General features: G+C 43.6%; 1 protein-coding gene across 1 annotated transcript in view; it reads right to left on the bottom strand.

Moving 5' to 3' along the window:
* LOC139413700 (receptor-type tyrosine-protein phosphatase gamma-like) overlaps window positions 1-22496 on the bottom strand; it is a 222020-nt gene that overhangs the window by 44898 nt on the left and 154626 nt on the right. Inside the window, exons 5-7 of the mRNA XM_071161382.1 lie at window positions 14922-15017; window positions 8702-8768; window positions 3305-3462 (exon numbers count right to left, since the gene is read on the bottom strand). Coding sequence (XP_071017483.1) covers window positions 3305-3462; window positions 8702-8768; window positions 14922-15017 — 321 coding nt within the window. The remainder of the gene's footprint in view (window positions 1-3304; window positions 3463-8701; window positions 8769-14921; window positions 15018-22496) is intronic.

The raw sequence follows: 22496 nt of genomic DNA, 5'->3' as shown, positions 1-22496 counted from the left end.
TTGAACAATTATCAGCTAAATTTGATCTCCCAGACAACACTTCTTTATGTTCTTACAAATCCTGAGGTACATCCACAACATAGATCTCCGATTCCCCACCCTTCCTGGTGAAACAGTTTGACACATTTCTTATCCCACTTCTTACTCTGAAAGGCACCTTGTCAATAATCTATGTCCAAATTTGCTCACTACAAACCACCTCATTAAACAATATTAAATCCTCATGGGAGGAGGAACGGGGTGAGGAAATATCTGATGAACTATGGGAAGGGGCACTCAAAAGGGTACATACCTCTTCTATTTGCGCTCGACACGGCCTCATTCAATGCAAAGTCATTCATAAGGCCCACTGGACCAAAGCAACATTGTCCAAAATTTACAAGGATGTGTGAACCCTAATTGTGTACGATGTAACCAGTCTCCAGGTAATCATGTACACATGTTTTGGTGTTGCCCATCTCTTGTTGGTTTCTGGAAAGACATCTTTAACACACTCTCAGAATTAAGCGGCACACAGATTGAGCCAGACCCTTTAATTGCATTATTTGGGGTTTCCTTACCCACAATACAACTGACCAAAATGAATAAGGATGTAATTGCCTTTATCACTTTGTTAGCGAGACGATTAATTTTACTTACATGGAAATCCTCTGCACCCCCTTCTCCCCCTGCTCTTTGTATTAAATCCGTTTTGAATTGCATAAAGTGGAAAAAATTAAACACACACTCAATGAGTCTGTAGACAAATTCTATGCAATGTGGGCTCCCTTCTTTTCTTATGTTAAACGACTAGATTTCCCTGCAGTTCCAGAGTGATGTATATTTCTATATCGGTGATGTAAGAGGCCTGGCATGTGTACACACAGCATCTGGTATGTCAAGGACTGTAGGACTGTATTAAGGACTGGAGGACTGATTTTCTCTTTGTTGATGTGTTAAGGACTGGAGGACTGATTTTCTCTGTGTTGATGTGTTAAGGACTGAAGGACTGTATTAAGGACTGGAGGACTGTATTAAGGACTGGAGGACTGTCTTAAGGACTGGAGGACTGTGTTAAGGACTGGAGGACTGTATTAAGGACTGGAGGACTGTATTAAGGACTGGATGACTGTGTTAAGGACTGGATGACTGTCTTAAGGACTGGAGGACTGTGTTAAGGACTGGAGGACTGTGTTAAGGACTGAAGGACTGTATTAAGGACTGGAGGACTGTATTAAGGACTGGAGGACTGTATTAAGGACTGGAGGACTGTATTAAGGACTGGAGGACTGTATTAAGGACTGGAGGACTGTATTAAGGACTGGATGACTGTGTTAAGGACTGGATGACTGTCTTAAGGACTGGAGGACTGTGTTAAGGACTGGAGGACTGTATTAAGGACTGAAGGACTATATTAAGGACTGGATGACTGTATTATCTGTGATAGTTGACCTGTAGCAACTGTATCAAAATATATATATTTTTTGTCTTTGTTTAAAAAATATATATATTATGTTTCTGTCTCACTCATTGTTTTGCTGTATTGTTGTCTTTGATGTGTTGTTTTTTATTACTACCAAATAACTTACAAGTGCAATTATTTTGTAAATGCTGGTGTTGAAAATCCAATGAACAAAGTTTTTAAAAATGTAAAAAATAAAGCTGGGAGACTGTGTGGTGTGGTGTGTAGGTAATGTTAGGAGAGGTCATGTGCAGTAAATATGCAGTCACCTCCAGTATTTAGTGTGATAGTCAACCTGGTGTCAGAGGGAATTTAAAAGCCTGTAGCTGCCCGCAGCCAGTCTGTTTGTGTGTGTTCACAGCCCCTATAATTCACATACTGTAGCAGTAATTGGCTATACCTGTTTGATCATCCCCCACATAGGCAGTTAATGTTTGATACACATAGGAAGAGAAGGAGGAGGGAGGAGAGGAAGGGTAGGAGGAGGAAGGGAGGAGGGGAAGGGTAGGAGGAGGAAGGGAGGAGGGGAAGGGTAGGAGGAGGAAGGGAGGAGGGGAAGGGTAGGAGGAGGAAGGGAGGAGTGGGAGGAGGAAGGGAGGAGGGGAAGGGTAGGAGGAGGAAGGGAGGAGGGGAAGAGGGGAGGAGTAGGAGGAGGAAGGGAGGAGGGGAAGGGTAGGAGGAGGAAGGGAGGAGGGGAAGAGGGGAGGAGTAGGAGGAGGAAGGGAGGAGGGGAAGGGTAGGAGGAGGAAGGGAGGAGGGGAAGAGGGGAGGAGTAGGTTGGTGTATAGAAACAGAGGGATAATAGTAACCTTCATACCAACCTTGTGCCATACCGGGATATTCGGTAATACCGGCACGGAACACAGGGAGCGCTGTTTTCTAACCCCACTGATACGCTATAATCCGAAGGTTAGCAATGCTAACAAGTACATGGCAAATCCCATAGAGAATACTAACTAAAAGGTAACGAGCGCATTGCAAACATTTTGTACAGTTTCTGTCCTAAACTTAACAAGTAACTCAACAATGCTACTCACAGTTTGATGCACACACAACACAAATATTAGCCAGCAAGGATCTTGATCCAGGAGGGGTGATCTCTGCTGTTAGCAAGTGAATGCTTGATTTTGGAAGAAGCTAACCACAGCTAGATAGCTAACTAGCTACTAAATTAGCAAGCCAAATGCAAAATTGCAGAGCATTTAGCACATTTTAGATAGTTAACTTAACAGTTATAAGATATCTAGCTGGCAAACATTTAGTTGTTAATTCCATACTGTAATTAGATCACCTGGCACTACAAAACCATGAGTGACTCACAAGGCTCAGGTCTCTTGTCCTTGTATGTTTGTCAACAATCCCCATGTGACTGGGGACTACTGTAATCTTCCAAATAATGTGACAGTTAAATTGAAAAAACTTAGTTTCAATTGAATTGACGGTATTGAAAAACCATCCCGTGGCTTTTTCCAAATATCCCGATTTACGGTATACGCGGTATACCGCCCAAGCCGAGATGATAGTGTGTGTGTACATGTTTTCCTACATTATCAGGGCCAGAATATTCTGACAAGTCCCCAGAATGTCCTGACAAGTCCCCAGAATGTCCTGACAAGTCCCCAGAATGTCCTGACAAGGTAGAAAAACTAAAAAAGTTTTCAAAAGTTTTTTTCAAAACCTGAATTTGTTAAAATGCTATTTTACGCTTAAGGGTTAGGTTTAAGGTTTAGGGTTAAAGTTAGGAGTTAGGTTAAGGGTTAGGGAAAATAGTATTTTGAATGGGAATACAGTTTTACTCCCCAAAATGTGTGTGTGTGTGTGCGTGTGTGTGTGTGTGTGTGTGTATGTGCATGTGTAACTGACCTGTGAGTGGGAGAGTAAGACGGGTCTGGAGAAGACGATCCACTCGACCACCTTGCTGCAGGGCGGGCTGGTGAGAGAGCCTGTGTAGCGGTAGTAACTCCCCAACGATGATGGTAGCAGATCCCTCAGGATAAATGGACTCAGGAATGTCTCCTTCTCTGAAAGGGGGAGAGACAGAACAGATACACACATCAACACAGAGAAAAACTAAACTAACACATCAACACAGAGAAAATCTAACTAACATATCAACACAGAGAAAAACAAACTAACACATCAACACAGAGAAAAAAATAACACATACATCAAGACAGAGAAAAACAAACACATATCAACACAGAGAAAAACAAACTAACACATCAACACAGAGAAAAACAAACTAACACATCAACACAGAGAAAAAAATAACACATACATCAAGACAGAGAAAAACAAACACATATCAACACAGAGAAAAACAAACTAACACATCAACACAGAGAAAAACAAACACATATCAACACAGAGAAAAACAAACACATCAACACAGAGAAAAACAAACTAACACATCAACACAGAGAAAAACAAACTAACACATCAACACAGAGAAAAACAAACTAACACACCAACAGAGAAAAACAAACTAACACATCAACACAGAGAAAAACAAACGAACACATCAACACAGAGAAAAACTAACTAACACATCAACACAAAATAACGAACTTACACATGAACACAGAGAAATACTAACACATCATCGTTCTCTTGAGGGGAGAATAGAGAGAGCACGGGAACGCACATATCAACACACAAACACAGCCCACACACACTCAGAGAACAACACACACACTCAGAAACTCACACACACACACACTCAGAAACCCCCACACACACACTCAGAAACCCCCACACACACACTCAGAAACCCACACACAAACTCAGAGACCCACACACACACTCAACACACACCCACACACACACTCAAATCAAACTTTATTTGGCACATGTGCCGAATACAACAAGTGTAGGCTTTACAGTGAAATGCTTACTTACAAGTCCTTAATCAATAATGCAGTTCCAAGAAGTGTTACCCTCTGTAGCACCTTATGGTCAGATGCTGAGCAGTTGCCATACCAGGCAGTGATGCAACCAGCACTCGATGGTGCAGCTGTAGAACCTTTTGAGGATCCCATGCCAAATCTTTTCAGTCTCCTAAGGGGGAAAATGTTTTGTCGTGCCCTCTTCACGATTGTCTTGGTATGTTTGGACCATGATAGTTTGTTGGTGATGTGGACACCAAGGAACTTGAAACTCTCGACCCTCTCCACTACAGCCCTGTCGATGTAAATGGGGGCCTGTTCGGCCCGCCTTTTCCTGTAGTCCACGATCAGCTCCTTTGCCTTGCTCACATTGAGGGAGAGGTTTTTGTCCCGGCACCACACTGCCAGTTCTCTGACCACCTCACTCTCATCGTTGTTGGTGATCAGGCCTACCACTGTTGTGTCGTCAGCAAACTTAATGATGGTGTTGGAGTCGTGTTTGGCAATGCAGTCGTGGGTGAACAGGGATTACAAGAGGGGACTAAGTACACACCCCTGAGGGGACCCAGTGTTGAGGATCAGCGTGGCAGATGTGTTGTTGCCTACTCTTACCCCCTGGGGCGGCTCGCCAGGAAGTCCAGGATCCAGTTGCAGAGGGAGGTGTTTACTCCCAGAGTCCTTAGCTTAGTGATGAGCTTAGTGAGCACTATGGTGTTGAACGCTGAGCTGTAGTCAATGAACAGCATTCTCACATAGGTGTACTCAGAGACCCACACACACTCAGAGACCCACATACTGTAAACAAAGTGTAGATTATTCCCACATATTTAAATAGAAAATAGGCATAGTGTGTCTTTACACCTATTTCAATCCCCAAATGTTCAGATTACAGTGCATTTATTTACTGTGCATAATCACCCATAGGTCTAGTATTTTATTTGAAATCAGGTAGGAGGATCTGTGTTTATTTACAACTGACAGTTATTGGGAACATCACTCTAAGAGATTTTTGCTGGCGTCCTGTTTTACATGGAGATTTCCTGCTGGCTTAACAGAAAGGAGAGGAAGAGGAGGAGGAGGACGATCAGATAAGTGTCCTGCTCTGACAGCTAATCCATCGGTGGGCTGCTGTAGCCCACTGTAACCACAGGGAGAGAGAGTTCCCTCCTTGGATACATCCTCCCGTGTTTAGAAGCTGCTGTAGCCCACTGTAACCACAGGGAGAGAGAGTTCCCTCCTTGGATATATCCTCCCGTGTTTAGAGGCTGCTGTTACAATCCGGGGTAGTAAAGTGGAAGCTGGAGACAACCTGTGGTGGCAGCAGCACCTTGAGCTTGGGGTTAAGATATAAACCAAGCCATGTGGGTATGAGGAAGATCCTAGTAACAGTCATACATGTTACTATGGAAGGATGAAGAGGACCCTATACTCTGGACTATGGGGAGTGGGACGAGACAGCAGACGTGTAGAGCAGACGTGTAGAGCAGATGTGTAGAGCAGATGTGTAGAGCAGACGTGTAGAGCAGATGTGTAGAGCAGACGTGTAGAGCAGATGTGTCCCAACGGAAGCACCTTTCCGTTCCTGACATCATGGGATGTTTCAGTAGTCAGACAACACAGCCCCTTTCTGTTACTGACATCGTGGGTCGTTTCAGTAGTCAGACAGCACAACCCCTTTCTGTTACTGACATCGTGGGTCCTTTCAGTTGTCAGACAGCACAACCCCTTTCTGTTACTGACATCGTGGGTCGTTTCAGTTGTCAGACAGCACAACCCCTTTCTCTTACTGACATCGTGGGTTGTTTCAGTAGTCAGACAGCACAGCCCCTTTCTGTTACTGACATCGTGGGTTGTTTCAGTAGTAAGACAGCCCAGTGCCATATGGTGGTGCTGCCTCAGGCCTGATAATGAATGGATGGCTGAGGGTAACAAGCTGGCGGAAAGCCCATCACCGCCACCCAGCTAGAAGAGGACAGTATTGTGCATCCCAAATTGCACCCTATCACCTATGTAGTGTACTACTTGACCAGAGCCCTATGGGAATAGGGTAACATTTGGGACATAGCTTAAGTACCCAGCCAGAGGACCAGGAGCCTCCCTTGGACCATCAGAACAACACAACCCAGCATGCTTTTTAGTTCACTAAACCTAGCAATACCACCTGCCTGCTAGCCCCATTCTACCCCCTTCCAGCCATGGCAGATCATTCAGTATAGATAGTCAGTGTAATGAATGGGATAAAGACCCAGAGAAGCACGGAGGAGCTCCAGTTGTGTGACATTAAACATTAATGGTACAAGCAAGCATGCATCTGATGCTGCTGCTGTGTATGTAAATTATGTGTGTGTGTGTGTGTGTGTGTGTGTGTGTGTGTGTGAGCGAGAGAGACAGAGTGTTGACAAATTGAGGTTTAGATGCAATGAATTTTTCCGTCTCTTCTTTGCAGCGCTACACAGGGAGAGAAGCAGGGTGTGGGAACTCGCTGTACTGCCTTCCTCTTGATGGAAGACTGGGCTCACAGCTTGTGGTCAGACTCTAATTTGGGATTCAAAATAAAAGCCAAGGTAAAATATCTCCAAAAGCTTAAACAAATGGATGGAAGACCAGATGAGAGGCGCGGCATTTCGATGTACAGACAGTCTGGGAGATGTGTGATGTCTAAAAATAGACAGTCTGGGAGATGTGTGAAGTCTAAAAATAGACAGTCTGGGAGATGTGTGATGTCTGAAAATAGACAGTCTGGGAGATGTGTGATGTCTGAAAATAGACAGTCTGGGAGATGTGTGATGTCTGAAAATAGACAGTCTGGGAGATGTGTGATGTCTGAAAATAGACAGTCTGGGAGATGTGTGATGTCTGAAAATAGACAGTCTGGGAGATGTGTGATGTCTGAAAATAGACAGTCTGGGAGATGTGTGATGTTTGAAAATAGACAGTCTGGGAGATGTGTGATGTCTGAAAATAGACAGTCTGGGAGATGTGTGATGTCTGAAAATAGACAGTCTGGGAGATGTGTGATGTTTGAAAATAGACAGTCAAGGAGATGTGTGATGAACAAAACATTAACCTCACGAACAACATAAACAACAACAACTTGGGAAATCATTTCTCTGTCTCTTTTTTTTATTTGTATTTTTTTGTGGACATTCATTGAGTGCTCTTGTGTGTGACCTCTATAGCCAGCAGCATACCACCCTGCATCCCACTGCTGGCTTGCTTCTGAAGCTAAGCAGGGTGGGTCCTGGCTGGATGGGAGACCAGATGCTGCTGGAAGTGGTGTTGAAGGGCTAAGGAGATCCCAATGTCCCTAAAGCAGTGAAGTGGACATTGCCCTGCATATGGTGCTGTCTTTCAGATGGGAAGCTAAAAGGTGTCCTGACCCTCTGTGGTAATTAAAATCCCATGGCACTAGGGCCTCCTGAGTGGCGCAGTGGTCTAAGGCAGTGCTAGCTGTGTCACTAGAGATTCTGGGTTCAAGTCCAGGCTCTGTCGTGATCGGGAGACCCATGGGGCGAAGCACAATTGGCCCAGTGTCGTCTGGGTTAAGGGAGGGTTTGGTCGGCAGGGATGTCCTTGTCCCATCATGCACTAGCGACCCCTGTGGCGGGCTGGGTGTAGTGAATGCTGACACTGTCACCAGGTGTACAGCGTTTCCTCTGACACATTGGTGTGGCTGGCCTCTGGGTTAAGTGGGCATTGTGTCAAGAAGCAGTGTGGGTTGTGTTTCGGAGGATGCACGGCTCTCAAACTTCCGTACGGGAGACACAGTGATGAGACAACTGTAAATACCAATTGGATACAATGAAAAAGGGGTATTTAAAAAAAAATCCCATGGCATTTATCATAAGAGTAGGGGTATTATCCCTGATATCATCCCCCTAATTGGTATAAAATCACTCCTCACCTCTCGAGCTGATAGCTGGTGAGTGTTCTGGCACAAAAATGGTGGATGAGGTGAGTTTCCCCATTACTATGTAAAGCGCTTTAAGTACCTCAGTTGGTAGAAAAGCAAAATATAAATCCAATAATTAGTATAAATTATAGCGAAAGTGATAAAGCCAAGGCCCTCTTTAACTAGTGTGTCTGTATTTCTATCTGTGTTTCTGTGGGAAGACTGAGAACCTGGGGCCCTGCTGACTCTGTAGTTAACTGAGAAGTGCTATCTGTGTTTCTGTGGGAAGACTGAGAACCTGGGGCCCTGCTGACTCTGTAGTTAACTGAGAAGTGCTATCTGTGTTTCTGTGGGAAGACTGAGAACCTGGGGCCCTGCTGACTCTGTAGTTAACTGAGAAGTGCTATAGAACTACGGTTGTTGAACAGCAGCACAGTGAGAACACAGAGAGAGTAGTAGTGTGAGTGTCCGTGGTATACTCACCGTGGTGTACCACCCGTTTCAGTCCCTGGATGATGGGCTCTACAGATGGATTGTCTCTCCGCCCCACCTGAAGACAACAAACAAGAGACAGGATATTTTACAGGACAGCCCAGAACAGCAGTTACAGTACCCACACTCAGTTCAGAACACGCTTCACATGTATTACCAACATTCCCAATGTGCTATTTACACTTAGAGGGGAGATAAAAAAAAAGTGTTGAGATATGGGGACCGCTCCTCCTCCTCATCTTCCTTCCCATTCCTAATTCAGGTCAGTCCAATGAGAGTAATAGTCTGTAACTAAGTGCTGAATGTGGATAATAATATGAACCCCATGGCGACCATTCATACACCCTCAGGGAGCGCAAATGCAGCTCGATTAGAAATGTAAACTGGTGTGTCTGTGTGTGTGTATATGTGTGTCAGGTGTGTGTCCTGCTCTTTAAAATGTAATTCAGCGGGATGCATGTGTGTTGGCGCTGATGCTAATTGCTGAAGGGCTGTCAGAAAAACAGTGGTAGCATTTAGGTCTTCAATCACACAAGGTCCGTTGTTGTCTAGCCACAGACCTAGAAACACCTGTGTCCCCACTCCAACCTGCCTGCCTCTCTGTCAGAGAGGAACTGTGCCGGCCACTTTGTCTGTGTGGCTCTGAGTGTTAGGATAGACCACATCAGTATAATAGAAATAGAACCAGCCATTTTACTGTGGCGTTGCCATGGCTAAATCCTTGCCGACACACCCCAAAAAATATGGAACATGAAAAAAATATTCTGCTGAGGCGCACTTTGAAGATGCTAGAACAGTCCATATTTACTTTTCATCTGCAACCAGAACGAGTACTGAATAGAAGAATCAGAAAACCACTTACTTTAATAGTTTATCTACACTAAATATACAAACGTATGTGGACATCCCTTCAAATGAGTGGATTCGGCTATTTCGGCCACACCCGTTTCTGATAAGTGTATAAAATGGAGCACACAGCCATGCAATCTCCATAGACAAACATTAGCAGTAGAATGGCTTGTACTGAAGAGCTTAGTGACTTACGTGGCACCGTCATAGGATTTCACCTTTCCAACATATCAGTTCGTCAAATGTCTGCCCTGCTGGAGCTGCGCCAGTCAACTGTAAGTGCTGTTACTGTGAAGTGGAAAGATCTAGGAGCAACAGCGGCTCAGCCGCGAAGTGGTAGGCCACACAAGCTCACAGAACGGGACCGCTGAGTCCTGAAGCGTGCAGCCCGTAAAATTAGTCTGTCCTCGGTTGCAACACTCACCATTGAGTTCTAAACTGCCTCTGGAAGATACGTCAGCACAATAACTGTTCGTCGAGGGCTTCATGAAATGGGTTCCCATGGCTGAGCAGCCGCACACAAGCCTACAATTACCATGCGCAATGTCAAGCGTCAGCTGGAGTGGTGTAAAGCTTGTCGCCATTGGACACTATTGGACTTCTCTGGAGTGATGAATCACGCTTCACCATCTGGCAGTCCGATGGATGAATCTGGGTTTGGCGGAAGCCAGGAGAATGCTACCTGTCCCAATGCATAGCGCCAACTGTAAAGTTTGGTAGAGGAGGAATAATGGTCTGGGGTTGTTTTTCACACTTGTTTGTGCAGCGGTATTATTAAGCACCTAAAAGGCGCTGCATGGTCAATCTGACATCTGCATTTTCCATGCTGCATTAATGGTGAGACGTCCTCTGCAGAAGTCAGGGCATTCATACTTCTGTTGAGCAGAGCTGGTGTGAAGGAAGTTGTCGAGGAAGTGATTTTGTGTTTATACAGGAACTACCGCCCCTACCTACCATCAAGAAATCATGTCATGTATATGGCGCCCTCCGCATTGTTACAAAATTTGGGAGGCGCACGGCGATGAATTTGGCCTCTGAATGCCTCCGGAGGCAACGCACCACATTTTTGGATCAACCATAAATTCATAAATTGTCTTTTACTCAGCAATATGCTGTGAGTGCATAGGGGAGAGTGGGGTTAAATGTAACACGGGTCAACTGTAGGGTAACTTAGGGTAAAACGCTACCCTACCTCAAAATCATTTGGCAACCAGGGAAGGTGTTGGGGGGGGGGATGGTGACATTAAGTGGTTTCTGTGAGAAGTACAGGCATGGGGCGTGTTACTCCGGGTGGCAGGTTATCCTAACATGTAGGCCTACATTATATTCACTGTGCGTATGCAATTTTTTGGGACAACATTCATCAATAGAATCCATTTGGGATCTGTAATGATTAGTCCAATAGGCTAAATGCAGATAGACAACCTCATGCTTCAGCCTATTTATTTCTAGCCACAATTCTGCATCAGTTGGGCTACAGGTGATAATGCTTATTCTTAATAGCATACCTGATAATATGGACTGTGCATAGGCTATATGCATGGTCCAATATGTTAAAATAATTGTAACAACATGTTATTGATCATTGTGGGTGTATGTTGGAAAGTGATGATGCTGGGTTAGTGCACAGATACAAACCAACAGGGAAACAAAGTGGAGTCCTCATCCTTGTGTGCTAAGTAGAAGGTTAATTTCATTGCAGAAATAAAATATTAGTTTTTTTATTTAGAATACCATATAGCTACTTGTCCAATAGCTTTTTGTAACAACCTACATACTAATACAGACAGGCAGGCAGACGAACAAATACTTTTATTTTAGGTAAAGAGGGGATTTTTAAGAGATAGCCGCAGAGGAAGCCCTTGTTCTCTGACTCTGTCTGTGCTTCTCTTTCACCGTAATGAATCCCTGAAGACACCTGTCTGTCTGTGCTTCTCTTCCACCGTAATGACTTCCTGAAGACACCTGTCTGTCTGTCTGTCTGTGCTTCTCTTTCACCGTAATGACTCCCTGAAGACACCTGTCTGTCTGTCTGTCTGTGCTTCTCTTCCACCGTAATGACTTCCTGAAGACACCTGTCTGTCTGTCTGTCTGTGCTTCTCTTTCACCGTAATGACTCCCTGAAGACACCTGTCTGTCTGTGCTTCTCTTTCACCGTAATGACTCCCTGAAGACACCTGTCTGTCTGTCTGTCTGTGCTTCTCTTTCACCGTAATGACTCCCTGAAGACACCTGTCTGTCTGTCTGTGCTTCTCTTTCACCGTAATGACTCCCTGAAGATACCTGTCTGTCTGTGCTTCTCTTTCACCGTAATGACTCCCTGAAGACACCTGTCTGTCTGTCTGTCTGTGCTTCTCTTTCACCGTAATGACTCCCTGAAGACACTTGTCTGTCTGTCTGTGCTTCTCTTTCACCGTAATGACTCCCTGAAGACACCTGTCTGTCTGTGCTTCTCTTTCACCGTAATGACTCCCTGAAGACACCTGTCTGTCTGTGCTTCTCTTTCACCGTAATGACTCCCTGAAGACACCTGTCTGTCTGTCTGTGCTTCTCTTTCACCATAATGACTCCCTGAAGACACCTGTCTGTCTGTCTGTGCTTCTCTTTCACCATAATGACTCCCTGAAGACACCTGTCTGTCTGTCTGTCTGTGCTTCTCTTTCACCGTAATGACTCCCTGAAGATACCTGTCTGTCTGTGCTTCTCTTTCACCGTAATGACTCCCTGAAGGCACCTGTCTGTCTGTCTGTCTGTGCTTCTCTTTCACCGTAATGACTCCCTGAAGACACCTGTCTGTCTGTGCTTCTCTTTCAACGTAATGACTCCCTGAAGACACATGTATGTCTGTCTGTGCTTCTCTTTCACCGTAATGACTCCCTGAAGATACCTGTCTGTCTGTGCTTCTCTTTCACCGTAATGACTCCCTGAAGGCACCTGTCTGTCTGTCTGTCTGTGCTTCTCTTTCACCGTAATGACTCCCTGAAGACACCTGTCTGTCTGTGCTTCTCTTTCACCGTAATGACTCCCTGAAGACACCAGTCTGTCTGTGCTTCTCTTTCACCGTAATGACTCCCTGAAGACACCTGTCTGTCTGTCTGTCTGTGCTTCTCTTTCACCATAATGACTCTCTGAAGACACCTGTCTGTCTGTCTGTCTGTCTGTGCTTCTCTTTCAACGTAATGACTCCCTGAAGACACCTGTCTGTCTGTCTGTCGGTGCTTCTCTTTCACCGTAATGACTCCCTGAAGACACCGGTCTGTCTGTGCTTCTCTTCCACCGTAATGACTTCCTGAAGACACCTGTCTGTCTGTCTGTGCTTCTTTCACCGTAATGACTCCCTGAAGACACCTGTCTGTCTGTCTGTCTGTGCTTCTCTTTCACCGTAATGACTCCCTGAAGACACCTGTCTGTCTGTGCTTCTCTTTCACCGTAATGACTCCCTGAAGACACCTGTCTGTCTGTGCTTCTCTTTCAACGTAATGACTCCCTGAAGACACATGTATGTCTGTCTGTGCTTCTCTTTCACCGTAATGACTCCCTGAAGGCACCTGTCTGTCTGTCTGTGCTTCTCTTTCACCGTAATGACTCCCTGAAGACACCTGTCTGTCTGTGCTTCTCTTTCAACGTAATGACTCCCTGAAGACACATGTATGTCTGTCTGTGCTTCTCTTTCACCGTAATGACTCCCTGAAGGCACCTGTCTGTCTGTCTGTCTGTGCTTCTCTTTCACCGTAATGACTCCCTGAAGGCACCTGTCTGTCTGTCTGTCTGTGCTTCTCTTTCACCATAATGACTCCCTGAAGATACCTGTCTGTCTGTGCTTCTCTTTCAACGTAATGCCTCCCTGAAGACACATGTATGTCTGTCTGTGCTTCTCTTTCACCGTAATGACTCCCTGAAGACACCTGTCTGTCTGTGCTTCTCTTTCAACGTAATGACTCCCTGAAGACACCTGTCTGTCTGTCTGTGCTTCTCTTTCACCGTAATGACTCCCTGAAGACACCTGTCTGTCTGTGCTTCTCTTTCACCGTAATGACTCCCTGAAGACACCTGTCTGTCTGTCTGTCGGTGCTTCTCTTTCACCGTAATGACTCCCTGAAGACACCAGTCTGTCTGTGCTTCTCTTTCACCGTAATGACTCCCTGAAGACACCTGTCTGTCTGTCTGTCTGTGCTTCTCTTTCACCATAATGACTCTCTGAAGACACCTGTCTGTCTGTCTGTCTGTCTGTGCTTCTCTTTCAACGTAATGACTCCCTGAAGACACCTGTCTGTCTGTCTGTCGGTGCTTCTCTTTCACCGTAATGACTCCCTGAAGACACCTGTCTGTCTGTGCTTCTCTTCCACCGTAATGACTTCCTGAAGACACCTATCTGTCTGTCTGTGCTTCTTTCACCGTAATGACTCCCTGAAGACACCTGTCTGTCTGTCTGTCTGTGCTTCTCTTTCACCGTAATGACTCCCTGAAGACACCTGTCTGTCTGTGCTTCTCTTTCACCGTAATGACTCCCTGAAGACACCTGTCTGTCTGTCTGTCTGTCTGTGCTTCTCTTTCACCGTAATGACTCCCTGAAGATACCTGTCTGTCTGTGCTTCTCTTTCACCGTAATGACTCCCTGAAGACACCTGTCTATCTGTGCTTCTCTTTCACCGTAATGACTCCCTGAAGACACCTGTCTGTCTGTCTGTGCTTCTCTTTCACCATAATGACTCCATGAAGACACTTGTCTGTCTGTCTGTGCTTCTCTTTCACCGTAATGACTCCCTGAAGACACCTGTCTGTCTGTGCTTCTCTTTCACCGTAATGACTCCCTGAAGGCACCTGTCTGTCTGTCTGTGCTTCTCTTTCACCGTAATGACTCCCTGAAGACACCTGTCTGTCTGTCTGTGCTTCTCTTTCACATTAATGACTCCCTGAAGACACTTGTCTGTCTGTCTGTGCTTCTCTTTCACCGTAATGACTCCCTGAAGACACCTGCCTGTCTGTCTGTGCTTCTCTTTCACCGTAATGACTCCCTGAAGACACCTGTCTGTGCTTCTCTTTCACCGTAATGACTCCCTGAAGACACCTGTCTGTCTGTCTGTGCTTCTCTTTCACCGTAATGACTCCCTGAAGACATCCATCTGTCTGTCTGTGCTTCTCTTTCAGGGATATGGGAAGTTGGAAGTAAAGCGAGGACAAGGAAGAAAGATTGCATGTGCCTCAGGAGAGCAAGCAGCTTTCGATCAGTGTATCCATTACTGTTGTTTATACTTCCCAATGAGCACTATATTCATACCATCTACCCTCCTGTTTCATTGTGTTTGGGAACAACTGAAACCAAAATATCTCCTCTAACAACACAGCCCAAAGCCAGTCTTACCTCAAAGAACACAGCCAGCGCAGCAATCATGCGTTTCTCCTTGATGGCCGCACTGAGACTGTCAAAGTCATCAGAATTGTACAGGTAGATCTGCATCTGTGAGGAGAGCGAGAGAAAGAGAGAGAGAAAGCGAGGGGGAGAGAAAGAGAGAGAGGGGGAGAGAAAGAGCGATAGAGAGAGAGAGAGAGAGAAACAGCAAGAGAGAGAGAGAGAGAGAGAGAGAGAGAGAGAGAGAGAGAGAGAGAGAGAGAGAGAGCAGACAGAACATTAGAGGTTGCTCTTAAGTGGTTCTAGCACGTCAACATAAATCAGTTATTTGGACAGAATGCAGTGAACACTGGCAGGTACACAAAACATATTTCAGTAGGTTGCTATGCAAATAAACAGTACAACTTTCAATGGTTATAAAATCATTTGTAAAACAAATACTAGTTTCTCTTTCCCCCCTATTCTGCGTCATTCTATCTACCTCACACAAACCCACTGTTATCACTCATCCCAGTGCTGTACTGTAATACTGTATGCTGCTGTACTTACAGAAGTATAATTACACATCCCAGTGCTGTACTGTAATACTGTATGCTGCTGTACTTACAGAAGTATAATCACACATCCGAGTGTTGTACTGTAATACTGTATGCTGCTGTACTTACAGAAGTATAATCACACATCCCAGTGCTGTACTGTAATACTGTATGCTGCTGTACTTACAGAAGTATAATCACACATCCCAGTGTTGTACTGTAATACTGTATGCTGCTGTACTTACAGAAGTATAATCACACATCCCAGTGCTGTACTGTAATACTGTATGCTGCTGTACTTACAGAAGTATAATCACACATCCCAGTGCTGTACTGTAATACTGTATGCTGCTGTACTTACAGAAGTATAATCACACATCCCAGTGGTGTACTGTAATACTGTATGCTGCTGTACTTACAGAAGTATAATCACACATCCCAGTGCTGTACTGTAATACTGTATGCTGCTGTACTTACAGAAGCATAATCACACATCCCAGTGCTGTACTGTAATACTGTATGCTGCTGTACTTACAGAAGTATAATCACACATCCCAGTGCTGTACTGTAATACTGTATGCTGCTGTACTTACAGAAGTATAATCACACATCCCAGTGCTGTACTGTAATACTGTATGCTGCTGTACTTACAGAAGTATAATCACACATCCCAGTGCTGTACTGTAATACTGTATGCTGCTGTACTTACAGAAGTATAATCACACATCCCAGTGGTGTACTGTAATACTGTATGCTGCTGTACTTACAGAAGTATAATCACACATCCCAGTGCTGTACTGTAATACTGTATGCTGCTGTACTTACAGAAGTATAATCACACATCCCAGTGCTGTACTGTAATACTGTATGCTGCTGTACTTACAGAAGTATAATCACACATCCCAGTGTTGTACTGTAATACTGTATGCTGCTGTACTTACAGAAGTATAATCACACATCCCAGTGCTGTACTGTAATACTGTATGCTGCTGTACTTACAGAAGTATAATCACACATCCCAGTGCTGTACTGTAATACTGTATGCTGCTGTACTTACAGTGGTGTAGACTGTATGCTGCTGCATAATCACACATCCCAGTGCTGTACTGTAATACTGTATGCTGCTGTACTTACAGAAGTATAATCACACATCCCAGTGCTGTACTGTAATACTGTATGCTGCTGTACTTACAGAAGTATAATCACACATCCCAGTGCTGTACTGTAATACTGTATGCTGCTGTACTTACAGAAGTATAATCACACATCCCAGTGCTGTACTGTAATACTGTATGCTGCTGTACTTACAGAAGTATAATCACACATCCCAGTGCTGTACTGTAATACTGTATGCTGCTGTACTTACAGAAGTATAATCACACATCCCAGTGCTGTACTGTAATACTGTATGCTGCTGTACTTACAGAAGTATAATCACACATCCCAGTGTTGTACTGTAATACTGTATGCTGCTGTACTTACAGAAGTATAATCACACATCCCAGTGTTGTACTGTAATACTGTATGCTGCTGTACTTACAGAAGTATAATCACACATCCCAGTGCTGTACTGTAATACTGTATGCTGCTGTACTTACAGAAGTATAATCACACATCCCAGTGCTGTACTGTAATACTGTATGCTGCTGTACTTACAGAAGTATAATCACACATCCCAGTGCTGTACTGTAATACTGTATGCTGCTGTACTTACAGAAGTATAATCACACACCCCAGTGCTGTACTGTAATACTGTATGCTGCTGTACTTACAGAAGTATAATTACACATCCCAGTGCTGTACTGTAATACTGTATGCTGCTGTACTTACAGAAGTATAATCACACATCCCAGTGCTGTACTGTAATACTGTATGCTGCTGTACTTACAGAAGCATAATCACACACCCCAGTGCTGTACTGTAATACTGTATGCTGCTGTACTTACAGAAGTATAATCACACATCCCAGTGCTGTACTGTAATACTGTATGCTGCTGTACTTACAGAAGTATAATCACACATCCCAGTGCTGTACTGTAATACTGTATGCTGCTGTACTTACAGAAGTATAATCACACATCCCAGTGCTGTACTGTAATACTGTATGCTGCTGTACTTACAGAAGTATAATCACACATCCCAGTGCTGTACTGTAATACTGTAAGCTGCTGTACTTACAGAAGCATAATCACACATCCCAGTGCTGTACTGTAATACTGTATGCTGCTGTACTTACAGAAGCATAATCACACACCCCAGTGTTGTACTGTAATACTGTATGCTGCTGTACTTACAGAAGTATAACACACCCCAGTGTTGTACTGTAATACTGTATGCTGCTGTACTTACAGAAGTATAATCACACACCCCAGTGCTGTACTGTAATACTGTATGCTGCTGTACTTACAGAAGTATAATCACACATCCCAGTGCTGTACTGTAATACTGTATGCTGCTGTACTTACAGAAGTATAATCACACATCCCAGTGCTGTACTGTAATACTGTATGCTGCTGTACTTACAGAAGTATAATCACACATCCCAGTGTTGTACTGTAATACTGTATGCTGCTGTACTTACAGAAGTATAATCACACACCCCAGTGCTGTACTGTAATACTGTATGCTGCTGTACTTACAGAAGTATAATCACACATCCCAGTGCTGTACTGTAATACTGTATGCTGCTGTACTTACAGAAGTATAATCACACACCCCAGTGCTGTACTGTAATACTGTATGCTGCTGTACTTACAGAAGTATAATCACACATCCGAGTGTTGTACTGTAATACTGTATGCTGCTGTACTTACAGAAGTATAATCACACATCCCAGTGTTGTACTGTAATACTGTATGCTGCTGTACTTACAGAAGTATAATCACACATCCCAGTGCTGTACTGTAATACTGTATGCTGCTGTACTTACAGAAGTATAATCACACATCCCAGTGTTGTACTGTAATACTGTATGCTGCTGTACTTACAGAAGTATAATCACACATCCCAGTGCTGTACTGTAATACTGTATGCTGCTGTACTTACAGAAGTATAATCACACATCCCAGTGTATAATCACACATCCGAGTGTTGTACTGTAATACTGTATGCTGCTGTAATACTGTATGCTGCTGTACTTACAGAAGTATAATCCCAGTGTTGTACTTACAGAAGAAGTATAATCACACATCCCAGTGCTGTACTGTAATACTGTATGCTGCTGTACTTACAGAAGTATAATCACACATCCCAGTGTTGTACTGTAATACTGTATGCTGCTGTACTTACAGAAGTATAATATCCCAGTGCTGTACTGTAATACTGTATGCTGCTGAACTTACAGAAGTATAATCACACATCCCAGTGTTGTACTGTAATACTGTATGCTGCTGTACTTACAGTGTTGTACTGTAATACTGTATGCTGCTGTACTTACAGAAGTATAATCACACACCCCAGTGCTGTACTGTAATACTGTATGCTGCTGTACTTACAGAAGTATAATCACACACCCCAGTGCTGTACTGTAATACTGTATGCTGCTGTACTTACAGAAGTATAATCACACACCTCAGTGCTGTACTGTAATACTGTATGCTGCTGTACTTACAGAAGTATAATCACACATCCCAGTGCTGTACTGTAATACTGTATGCTGCTGTACTTACAGAAGTATAATCACACATCCCAGTGTTGTACTGTAATACTGTATGCTGCTGTACTTACAGAAGTATAATCACACATCCCAGTGCTGTACTGTAATACTGTATGCTGCTGTACTTACAGAAGTATAATCACACATCCCAGTGCTGTACTGTAATACTGTATGCTGCTGTACTTACAGAAGTATAATCACACACCTCAGTGCTGTACTGTAATACTGTATGCTGCTGTACTTACAGAAGTATAATCACACATCCCAGTGTTGTACTGTAATACTGTATGCTGCTGTACTTACAGAAGTATAATCACACATCCCAGTGCTGTACTGTAATACTGTATGCTGCTGTACTTACAGAAGTATAATCACACATCCCAGTGCTGTACTGTAATACTGTATGCTGCTGTACTTACAGAAGTATAATCACACATCCCAGTGTTGTACTGTAATACTGTATGCTGCTGTACTTACAGAAGTATAATCACACACCTCAGTGCTGTACTGTAATACTGTATGCTTCTGTACTTACATATTCTTTACACGGCAAAAATAGAAATCTGTCAAATGTTATGCTTCGTAAACAACATGTGTAGACTAACTGTGAAACGCTTAAAAGTAATAATACATACACAGTGAATAACTATAAATGTGTATTTTCTTATTTAACCAGGCAAGTCAGTTAAGAACAAATTATTATTTACAATGACAGCCTACTCTGGCCAACCCTGAGCCAATTGTGCACCGCCCTATGGGACTAATCATGGCCAGATGTGATGTAGCCTGGATTCGAACCAGATACTACATTGATACCTCTTGCACTGAGCTTCAGTGCCTTAGACCGCTGCACCACTCGGGAGCCCACTATAGTGTAAGGGTACGATGTAATTGAGGTAGATATGTACATATAACCAGGAATAAAGTGACAGACAATAAACAGTACCAGCAGCGTATGTGATGAGTCAAAAGAAATAGTGCAAAAATGGTGAATGCAGATAGTTAAATAGTTAACCAAATAGCTACCTGGACTAACTATTTAGCAGTCTTATGGTTTGGGGGTAGAAGATGTTCAGGATCCTGTTGGTTCCAGACTTGGTGCATCGGTACCGCTTTCCGTGCGGTAACAGAGAGAACAATCTATGACTTCGATGGCTGGAGAATTTAGTGCCTTCCTCTGACACCACCTGGTATAGAGGTCCTGGATTGCAGGGAGCTTGGCCCCAGGGAGCACTGGGCCTTATGCACTGCCCTGTGTAGAGCTTTGCGTTTGTAAGCCAAGCAGTTGCTATACCAAGCGGTGATGCAGCCAGTCAAGATGCTCTCAATGGTGCAGCTGTAGAACATTTTGAGGATCTAAGGGCTCATGCCAAATCTTTTTAGTCTCCCGAGGGGGAAGAGGCTCTTCATGACTGTGTTGGTGTGTGTGGACCATGATAGATCCTTATTGATGTGGACACTGAGGAACTTGAAGCGCTCGACCCACTCCACTAGTCCAGGATCCAGTTGCAGAGGGAGGTGGTCAGTCCCAGGGTCCTTAGCTTAGTGATGAGCTTGGAGGGCACTAAGGTGTTGAACACTGAGCTGTAGTCAATAAACAGCATTCTCACATACAGTGCCGTGAAAAAGTATTTGCCCCCTTTCTAAGTAGTACGGTCTAGGGTAGGTCAGTATCCAGATTTTCATATCTTCATACCGTCTTTCTCTCACCCCAGGTTATATGGTATTACCAGATTAACTGTAAGCAAAACAATAGGAAATGTCACTGGCTACATTCTTTCTATGATAGGCCAAAACACTAGAAATATGATGGCTATGCATCATTTTTGTTTTTTCAATGTAAGCTCATTTACTTGTGTGGCTGCCAGCCAAATAGAGTTGCACTTCTTTTGTCATCTGATGAAAATTAAGCTATTTTATGCCGAATATGTTGCACTAATGTGAATGAAAACTATAGTTGCACGTCCCTGATCAGTCTATTAAAGCAAAGAAACACTGTTGACTTTCAATATAAAACATGACCCCTGTCAATAGACAGTGGGACATCTTTTTCTCCTGTTGTGCAATTTACAAACACGTGACTGGCTCAACTTTGCTGGGGAACTAAGCTTCATAATGTAAAATAATGTGACAGGTGAAATAAGAACGCAATCTGCTTTATCTCCTAAGGCATTGCACAACTTGACTGTTGGTTTTGACTTAAAAAATAGCTACAAATATTAAAATGTATTGAAAAACATAAGAAATAGTTTCAACGGTATTGAAAAACCATCCCGTGGCTATTTCCAAATACCCAGGAATACGGTATAGCAGGAATACGGTAAAGCCTAGTATGGTCTACAGCTTATCCTGAGGTATTCTAACTCAGGCGAGCAGAACCTCGAGACGTCCTTAATATTAGAGATTACTAGAGTTAACAAAGAGACACACACCTCCCCCCTTGAGTTTAGCTGACGCTGCCGTTCTGTCCTGCCGATGCATAGAAAAACCAGCTAGATATATATGTCCTTGTTCAAAAAATGATTCAGAGAAACAGGATATTACTGTTCTTCAGGTCCTGACGATAGGATAGTCTTAAACAGAGCATGTCCAGTTTGTTCAGTGATTATACGTTTGAGTAGAGGTGGTTTATGTACTCGCCGACGTAGATTTTTCAGGGTGCCCGTACGTTGGCCTCTCTAACGCTGCCTTTTTCTTTTCCCGAGTTCGGGGATTAGGGCCTGGTCCAGGGAGCAGTATGTCCTGCGCCTCCGACTCGTTGAAGTAGAACTCTTCATCAAATTCGTGGTAAGTGATCGCTGTTCTGATGTCCAGAAGCTCCTTTCGGGTATAGGAAACGATGGTGGAAACATACAAAAAAAGTTAAGATGGGCGCCAAAAAACATACAAAATAGTAAAACAGCTGCTATCCACTGCAGCGCCATTGTTCCACACGAAGCAGACCAAAATCTTTGGTCCTTTAAAAACCTTCTGTATGTAAAGTATTGTGTGCTATACAGTGCCTTGCAAAAGTATTCATCCCATTTGGCATTTTTCCTATTTTTTTTGCATTACAACCTGTAATTAAAATGGATTTTTATTTGGATTTCATGTAATGGACATCTACAAAAGTGAAATTGTGAAATTCCAAAAATACCTTGTTAAAAAAACAAACAGAAAAGTGGTGAGTGCATACAGTGGGGCAAAAAAAGTATTTAGTCAGCCACCAATTGTGCAAGTTCTCCCACTTAAAAAGATGAGAGAGGCCTGTAATTTTCATCATAGGTACACTTCAACTATGACAGACAAAATGAGAAAAAAAATTACAGAAAATCACATTGTAGGATTTTTTATGAATTTATTTATTATGGTGGAAAATAAGTATTTGGTCACCTACAAACAAGCAAGATTTCTGGC

This window comes from Oncorhynchus clarkii, chromosome 7 (genome assembly GCF_045791955.1).
Source record: "Oncorhynchus clarkii lewisi isolate Uvic-CL-2024 chromosome 7, UVic_Ocla_1.0, whole genome shotgun sequence".
NCBI lineage: Eukaryota > Metazoa > Chordata > Actinopteri > Salmoniformes > Salmonidae > Oncorhynchus > Oncorhynchus clarkii.
This window is presented reverse-complemented; position numbering and strand designations above follow the sequence as displayed.